The sequence below is a fragment of the Myxocyprinus asiaticus genome, chromosome 19 (assembly GCF_019703515.2).
Source record: "Myxocyprinus asiaticus isolate MX2 ecotype Aquarium Trade chromosome 19, UBuf_Myxa_2, whole genome shotgun sequence".
NCBI lineage: Eukaryota > Metazoa > Chordata > Actinopteri > Cypriniformes > Catostomidae > Myxocyprinus > Myxocyprinus asiaticus.
Window position 1 is genome coordinate 10,153,292 of NC_059362.1, and position 9,591 is coordinate 10,162,882.

The 9,591-nt window shown below is 39.2% G+C and overlaps 1 protein-coding gene across 1 annotated transcript; it reads left to right on the forward strand.

The window, feature by feature from the left end:
* The first annotated feature begins 689 nt into the window (after positions 1 to 689).
* Positions 690 to 3,925, forward strand: marcksa (myristoylated alanine-rich protein kinase C substrate a). Its single transcript, XM_051645524.1, has 2 exons — positions 690 to 1,062; positions 2,088 to 3,925. The coding sequence occupies exons 1-2, from the start codon at positions 964 to 966 to the stop codon at positions 2,763 to 2,765; spliced, it is 777 nt and encodes a 258-aa protein (XP_051501484.1). The 5' UTR covers positions 690 to 963; the 3' UTR covers positions 2,766 to 3,925.
* Positions 3,926 to 9,591: the final 5,666 nt, after the last annotated feature.

The following is a 9,591-nucleotide window of genomic DNA, read 5'->3' on the forward strand; positions in this document are numbered from 1 at the left end:
TTCTTTAAAGTGCCAGCAAAACCAATGAAATAAACCTGTCATTTTGTGTTGAATTTCATATGGGTGATTGAAGACCCTCATTCTCGCACGTGCAGCTGCCCACACGTTATTACTCACGCTTAACACCAAAAAGAGCGTGACTGTTTGCAAATGGACAAGAAAAAATAGGATACATGTACGTATTTGGCTAAAATACCCATTCAGTTTGTGAGTAGTCTATTTTTAAAGGGAGGCTTTTCACAATTTAATTAAGGCAAAATCTACTATTCCACGCGCAGATGGTTCAGTTCGGAAAATAAAATACACGTATCAGTAGTAAAACGTGAAAGCAATCACAACCAATCCAATAAATGGTACATTTACGCTTATAAAAATTTTGCTTCAATTATTCATGTTAAAATAAAGAAAATTATATTGTGTAAAAGTCGTGTGATGAAAGCCTTTTCCCCTCAAATAAATTTCTAAAATGATGCTTGCTGGTGGTTTTTGGAGATGTACAACAATCTCTCCGTCTCTATTGTTCGTTTCTAATTTTAAGTCGCGCCCACTTTCCCAGGGCCGGCTCTGATTGGCTGGTTCAGATTTTCAGCCGCGCCCTCTCTCTGAGAGTCTGTTCTGATTGGGCGGCTACGGCTGTGGGTGACGTCATCGCGCGGAATGCCCATTCATCTGTGCAGTTGGGCGTTGGACTCCGCATCTTATTAGCGACAAGGGAAATTTCTCCATTTTCTGCGCTGTCTACGGCGACACGGTCACAAATCTGGGATTTTTTAAAAATTACTTCTGCTTGCCAGGGTTTTTTCTACCGTTTACCCATTTTCTTCACTAAGACTGGACTTCGATTGCTCCCTACGTTCACTTTGAAGGGTACTCGTTGGTCAGGAGGTGTTTTATTATAAGAAAGAGGCTTGTTGGTCTTTGTTCTGTATTGGGATCTGTTGAGCTCTTTGTTGGAGTGAAAGCATGGGAGCGCAATTCTCTAAGACAGCTGGAAAAGGAGAGACCGCGGCGGCAGAAAAACCCGGAGAAGCTGCAACTTCACCCTCTAAAGCCAACGGACAGGTAAAACTCTGTTTAATTAGCGCATTGATTTATTGAGGATATTAATTATGCGGATGCTTTGCGCGGAGTTCACGCGCATCCAGACACACGTCGGATTACAATTAAAGGTACATTTACACCTTTAATTAAACCCAAAGGCTCTGTCGGTGTTTTTAGATAAATAATTGGGTTTTCATGCTAGTAAAATTTTTTTTAATGCTGCTTAAATGTTTTTAGTCTGCTTTGGAATGAATGTTTTTGGGAGTTAGTTATTATTTGAGTTTTCTGTGTTCTGGTTCTAGAGTCTTTGTTTAGAATTGGAGAGATTTGTATAGGGGGGAAAAAGTCTAATTTGGTTTATCCAGAAAAACTTGCCATTTTTGTTCGAAATATTTTTGTTCGTATTTATTTATTTTCGGAGGTATTTCTGGTTTTTAATTCTAGCTTTTGCATGGGAAAATGGGGGTTTATTGTTAAGAGTAACAATGGCTCGCCACGCCTTTAGTCACAGATGCTGGATAGATGCTCCTCTCCACCGGTGAAAAGCACATGAGAGTAGCATTAAAATTCCCAAATCGCGCATACATTAAACAGATAGATTTGGTCAAGATTTATATATTTGAGTGTGTTTAATTTGATAAAGGCTGCAGTGAGAATTCAGATGCATGATGCGCTTTCATGAATACGTGCTGATCAGTTGGCATCCGCTTCTTTTTTTTTTTTTTTTTTTGGCGCTTCTGTTCCTTCGATGCGTTAATGGAGGCGCGGCGCCCTCTGGCGCTCATAATGTTGTAATGCGGCTCGTCTGGTATCCGCGAGAGGCTGCGCTTATGAACTGGAATGTTTACCCTAAATAATCTGTTTAATGATATCATGTTATGAAATTGAAGCGTGATGTTCTCCAAGTAAAACCTGTCTTGAATTGGAGTGCATAATATGTCTAGTGTCACTGTTTGGATTTATGATGTGGTATCTGCTGCCCTCTGTTGTGGAATTGCTCCAGGTTTCATTTTGGCAGTGTAATGACGGTCTGTGTTTTGCCTTAGGAAAATGGCCACGTGAAAGTGAATGGAGACGCATCTCCTGCGGCCGCTGAGGGGAAAGAGGAGGTTCAGGCCAACGGCAGTGCTGCGGCTGAGGAGGGCGAGAAGGCAGAGGCAGCTCCAGCTGAAAAGGAGGCTGTGGAGGAGGATAAGACGAACGCAGAAGCAGCTGCTCCCACTGAAGGTGAGGCTGCGAAAGCTGAGGATGGTGCCACTCCCTCCACAAGCAACGAGACACCTAAGAAGAAGAAGAAGCGCTTCTCTTTTAAGAAGTCCTTCAAGTTAAGCGGCTTCTCTTTCAAGAAAACCAAGAAGGAGACAGGAGAAGGAGATGGCGGCGAAGAGGCAGCGGCAGCAGCTGGCGAGGAAGCTAAAACCGAGGAAGCTGTAGAAGCTGGTGCATCAGGAGAGGAGGCCAAACCAGCCGAGGAGGCCGCACCTGCTGCAGCCAGTCCCACTGAAGCCAAACCTGAGGAGACGGCAGCGGAGAAACCAGCGGAGGAGCCAAAGGCTGCGAGTCCTGCCGCAGAGGAGCCCAAAGAGGAGGTGAAACCTGAAGAGCCGGCAGCAGTGGAGCCCGCTCCCGCTCAGAATGAAGCACCCGCAGCAGAGGAAGCTGCACCCGCTGCACAGGAAGTAGAATCCAGTCCAGCGGCCCCTGTCGAATCCGCTGCAGAGTAATATACACAACGCAGATCAACAGAAAATAAAATTTAAAAAGGAAAAAAAAGGTAATCAAAGAACATTTCCCTGTTGTGCGGTGGAGTGGTGCCTGGGCAGGTGGCTTTGGAGAACTTTGTCCGCATCCAGGGATATTTTAAAGCTTTTTTTTTTTTTCGGCATTCCCCCTCCACAAAACCCATCTCACTCCACCCTAATGGTCATTTCTGGAGCTGTGAGGTGGGTGGCTAAGTTGAATAGTACAGAAAAAGAATTACATCTATCTGCCGTATATTTTTTGCATCAGTATTAACGGTTTTTGTTTCTTTTTTTATTTTTATACAAGCAAAGAAAAAGTAAACTTGATAAAAATGTATGGATATGCCCGTAAAATAAAGGCAGCAGGGTTAGGGGTCAAGGAGTGGGCCAGGGCTTAGGAATGGGAGTTTTTAAGGGTTGGCACCATGGTGCCCTAGAATTTTACCACAGACTACCACTTAAAGGGTAGTCTAAAAGCGAATGACCAACACTTTATGTACCACAGTTTACAACACTAAAGTCAATTATTTTTACTCTGAAAACAAGCCAACATAATTCCCAGTACTAGGTTTAGAACGGCATTTTAAAGATCCTAGGAAATTTCCACTTCTCTTTAGCTGTAACAGTCAGTGATTTCAGTAGGAACACAATTTGTATAGGCTTTATGGTTTATTGCTGGTTCTATGAGCTTATTAAAGTGTAAGTATGTATAGGAGGGGTGTTTTAACTGTGATTATTGTACAAATGAAATTTTGATCTTAAGAAGCACATGCAGCTCTTCTACCACCAAGCTCGTTTTTTGTAAGATAACAAAAGTCATCCTGAGAGACCTTTGAAGCCTCAAACCAAGCTGTGACACGTGACCTGGTTCCTGTTTATACTGTGGTTTGTTTTGATTACAACCGATGATGCTTTTTCAGTGGTCTTTGACAAAATTAAGGAATTTATCAGATGCAATGTTTGTGTAGCATCTTGTCTTTTCTCTTTCTTTTCTTTTGTAAATACTGGAGAAGCTTTGACCTGTTTGACTTAGAGATGGAATGTAACTTTGCTTACAAAATTGCTATTAAACTCCTCTGCTGAAGGTGTTCTAATTTTCTGTGAGCACACTAAAAGCAAAATAAATGTGAATAAAATTGGAATTGTTTGCGTCTGTTAATTATCAGCTTTGTCTTTCAACCCTTTACATGTACATGCTGCATTTTATTTATTTTTTTTCTCTCACAAGAAATAGTGAGTCAACACAATCAAACATAATACCAACTTAACTCATTTCAGTACAGATCTTACTTGGGAGTGCATCTGACAAAAACCCATTTAACCGAACCCACCTAAAAATAGTAACCAAAATAACATGTGAAACATTATGCAACATCAAACATTTCATACAGTTGTACGCTAGGCTGCCATTTGAACTCGCGTCCAGTTATTGTTTCCAAAATAGCACATTTTACATTTTTAATCCAACGAACTCTTAAGTGATCAAATCAGTCAAGAGATGTTCAATATCATGGTCAGTATTACTTTGTTCATTCATCACACTGGAAATGGAGGGTTAAGTCAAGCACGTTACAGTATCCTATGTAGTGTGCTCTGGTTATATATAGCAAATTTGTCCAAAGGTTACCCTGATAGGTTGATTCAGATTTGCATTTATTCCGATTCACAAGCTCTCAATTCGATTCCGATTCATGTGGATATACATATAACATTTTCAAATTGGGGGCTCTTTGGATCTAAAAGTCTATTATGTGTCTATATGTGTTCATGGTGAGAAGCACCTCTACTATGAGTGAATATCTTAAGTTGAGCAAGGCACTTGACCCCATGTTTCACCAGGGGATCTCTGCAGTAATTTATTGCCACAAGACCCGGGCTGGAAAAATGTATTTCCACAATGTTGCTAGAAACTTTTTACAATTTCAATCCCCAGGAGCAGCATGAGGTTAAATGTCTTGCTCAAGGACCAACATGATAACACGGGAAGTCAGCATGTTGTTTCCAAAACTTCCAGTACCCTAGGATCGCCCCATTATGCCGACTCACTGACAGCTGCCATCTATCAGCTGTCTTTGCAACGGCACTTGCATGTTAACCTTCACTTTGTTGTGTAAGGTATGCTTGGGAGACACCCCAATATTTACTCAACTGACGGTTTGGTTTGGGGGTTGGGTTGGGGAGTACAATTTATAAAATATGCATTCCTCTTCACTGTATACAGCCTGTACAGATGAAAACAACTCGCTTCACAACTCTCTTTTGGCGCCCCTCTGTGGACATTGTACACAGAAAATGGAAGTGTATCTGTCAGCGTCTTGCAAAGACGACAAGGAACACCCACTACACGACACTCTCACTCCAAGTAACCCCCACCCTTGGATCAGAAAGCCATTCTATTGGCTAAAGGAAATGTTTTATCCTATGTAATCGCTGTATGATTCATGTTGTCTCAGCTATGTAAATATGATAAAAAATAACTCGTTATATGTCACATATCATATTATTAATCCTCAAATATAAAAGGTGAAATTATCTCACAAGCTAACCGGTTAGCCTATTAGCTTAGCATATAGCTAGCCAATTAGCCTGCTAGTTACACAGTACAGCTTCTGCACCTCTTCATTTTCATCATGTGTCTCCTCATTGTCGCCACCTAGTGATACGGTGGTATGATTGTATTCAATAAAAACTTAGGGGTAGGTGAAGGGTTTCTGGGTCACTCCAAAAAAACACAACAAACAGTGTATTAATGTGACATCCAACTGTTGCAAGACTTCAGCATTTTATTGTTCTGAGACAGACTCTTCTCAGAAAAAGGAGCGCACGCGTGCTCATACACCCAGCAACATTTACCGCTTTGGCCACTGGGGGCATTGTTTTGAATTTTGGTAAGTACAGACCGATTTTAGCTATAGAAATGTCAACCTACTGTTTCCAATTGACTCATGACTTGCTTGATGTGGGGATCTAACAAGAAACCTGATTTTTGGTTCTGAGCCCTAACCAAACCACCCTATAGGTGTTCCATCAAGAGAAGCAGAGAGATGACATTCATTCAGCTGCCTGTTGAACTTGTTTCCAAACCAAACAGCCAACCACTCACATCACATTCACTGCCGACAGCACTTTCATCACCATCACATCCCTAAAGCTGGATGTTTGGAAACAGTTGTCATTTTTTGCAGTTCCGTTTGGTGCTGTTAGTAGTGCACAAATCACACACTGCAGCTTTATTTCAGCATTTAATTCATTTCAATCCATTTTTCTTTATCACAACCCCAAAAATCTCCAGCAGTTCCGCATTGGGGTTCAGTGTTTGGAAACCCTGCTCTTGTAGTCGAACATAAAGTTCCTTGACCTTTAAAATATAAAAGCATGCGTGACTCTTTAATACGGAGACCTCGGTGTACTCTCATTCAAACCAGTGGCCCAACAGTGCTATTCAACACAGTAATGATGTCATTCAGCAGGACCTGAATGGACAACAGGAGTTATATAGCTGCCCCACCCAGAGTTCTGCAAGATCAAGTTCACACACACACAATCATACAGACAAAAAGAGAGAGATGGGGTGGGTAAGTAAAACAGAGCAAAGTCTGCTATTATGAGAAGGTTTGCAATGAGGGAACCTCTCAATTGTTTTTTAGATCAATGAGCAGGGGGACAGTTAATAAATAGGCCCATAGGCAGGGTTGGGGAGTAACGAAATACATGTAACGGGATTACGTATTTAAAATACAAAATATAAGTAACTGTATTCCACTACAGTTACAATTTAAATCATTGGTAATTAGAATACAGTTACATTCAAAAAGTATTTTGATTAATGAAGAGATTACTTTGCATTTTATTGTCATTTGTTTCATTTAATATTTAGTCCTTTCAGTTGGAAAACATTTATACATATAAATGATGCGATCCAAAGTGCATTTGAACAGCGGTGAAACACTTTCTTATGATGTGTTACATTCATACGAGCAGACAGAGAAGTAAGTTTGAAGTAAGTTTGGAGCACAAGAAATAGAAATAAACCTTGTGTAAATTGTCAGCTTTACGCTAAGCTAAAATGCTATTTCAAGCCATTTTACATGCACATGTTAATAGGCACAATAATATTTTTTTTATCAAGAAAATTCACGTTGGATCATAATTTCTTTTTTCTTGTAAGACCTTTGATATTAGGGCAAAAACTCATATTCTTGATAATAATTTTTGTATTGTTTTTCTGTAAAAATATCTAAAAATCCTTAAAACAAAATCAATTTGATTTATCTTGTTTTAGAAACAACACTGCATAAGATATTTAGGTTTTTCAGAGAATGTATTTTTAACATGTGAGTTTTTATAGTCAAAACAAGTGAAAAAATCTACCAGTGCTGAAGAAGTGATCCAAAGTATTTAGAATACGTTACTGACCTTGAGTAATCTAACAGAATACGTTACAAATTACATTTTACAACATGTATTCTGTAATCTGTAGTGGAATACATTTCAAAAGTAACCCTCCCAACCCTGCCCATAGGCATGTATTGTATTCTGTAACGAACCCATTCAAGGATAAAATTTAGAGCATTACAGATGGTAATACCATGATACTTTGATATATTCCATGGCACTTAATGTTAGCCATATGCATGTACCATGGCATTTACGTGAAACTCCAAGCAAGGTAGTCCAAAGAATACCATGGTACTACCATGGTACATGTACTAAAAACATTGTATTATGGTCCTTTTTAATGAGAAAAGACAGTTTAGCTGCCAAATTATGATATGAAATTATGATGCAATGCAGCTTCCAATACCACATCAGCATTATTCCCTGCTGAAGATGATAACCACTCTATCAGGACAATCATGGATTTTTCAGGACAAGAAGAGGTTAAAAATGGTAAATTCAGTTGAATATGAATTCTCACCATACCCCCGACCCTTCCTAACCGTTTAAAAATGAACACGTTAATTTGGTAAATGGCTCCACCTGTTGAAAAAATGGTGAATTGATTTGAGTTATGGCCATCTGCTAAAATTGCCCACAGTAAAGAATCTCTGGTTTTCAGTCTTCAAATAAAAGTCTCTAAATAATGTTTACCTTAATAGTTTTTGATTACATTATGTGATGAAATCGAAGAGTTACATATTCAAAGAACAAAATATCTTGCCGTGGAGTGTGAAACACACGTTACATAATGATAAACATTTCACAACATTACTTTGTCCTCATATTGCATGTTTAATTAACCAAGTCTAATCCAGTTACCAACTTGGAAATTATAAACAGCTGTTCCCTTAGAGATGTGGATGCAGCATCCTTCAAACGCAATAGTTTTTAGTTACTGATGGCCTTGTAAATATTCACTAGTCAGACTCAGCCAGGATTTATTTAATCCATGAGTGAATGTGTCTAATAACAGGATCGTTACTGAGATTAAGCGAGAAGTATTCAGCTGGTCATGTGATCCTAACATGGCAGCCCCCATGATGGGACCATCTCCATGTAGAATAAAACAGCTTTTTAACAAGGTTACTGATATGACTGAAGCCTTGATCTCATGTAAGTGCTCATGATTTTATACATATGTTTCAAAGTAACTATACATTTCTTAAGGAGGAAAAAATTACTTAGTGCACCTTTAAATATGATTGCTGATAGTGCTGCTGATTCATATATCACACTGGAAATGAAAGGTTAAGCTGAGAACATTGCATTGTGGGCTACAGTGAGGGAGCAAAACAATATTCTATGCATACAAACAATTTGCATACTGCACAGAGTATACATAGTGTAGAAATAGTACAAAACATATAGTAGTGTAACATATTAATATTAGATCGCGTTAGTAAAATACCAAAAGTCATCCTGAGACACCTTTCTGAATTGATTTTTGAACTCAAACCAAGCTGTGACATGTGGCATGGTTCCTGTTTATACTGTGGCTTGTTTTGATTACAACATATGATGCATTTTCTTCTGGTCTTTGACAAAACCTAGCTTAGACCTGTTTAACTCAGAGATGGAATGTAACTTTGCTTCCAAAATTGCACTCTAGGACTCCATTTGAAGACGTCCATCGGTCACAACGGCGTACGGAAGTGCAACTGTATGGAATGACGCTGAACAAACAGTGCACCTAGTGAACACCATAGAAGGTGAAGTATTAACAAATACATTTACAAAATGGGTTCAATGCCTGTGGAACAATAGTCTTATGTGGCCCAGTATCACTCACCCTGACAGCAGCTGTGCTACCCAACGATGCTTTATGACAATAGAGTGCAACAGTCTGGTTTTGGAAGTAGAAATACCATTCATTTTCAAAATAGATTTTTAACCATTTAACCATTCGCATTGCTTCATGGGATTGTAGTCATTCCCTCACTGAAGACGGTAAGTCCACAGTTTTGCACCCTTTGTCTTTTTGTCAGATTTTCAAATATACTTGTGCTTCAAATCAAAGATTGTAACATTGGGATTTACCTCAGAGCTAGTTTATTTGGTTCATAGCTTAGACATTTTTCTGAAGGATTTTATGAAATCCCTATGGAAAAAAAAATGAACTGGAAAAATACTTTCAGAACCAAGACAGTTAAAAAAGTAGGCGGGCACTATTGGGCTCCAACCACCTTTTCCTGAATGCGGATGTGTTTAATGATTTGGAAGCCTGTTTTTGCTTTCTGGTCTCCATTGTTTTCACTCACATCTGCATATGTTCTAGTGGATAATGTGATGTTAAGTGTATTACATTTTTATAAAAAATTGTCAATACTTTAGTCTCGCAATGACCGTTGATAGAAGGAGTGGGTGGGTG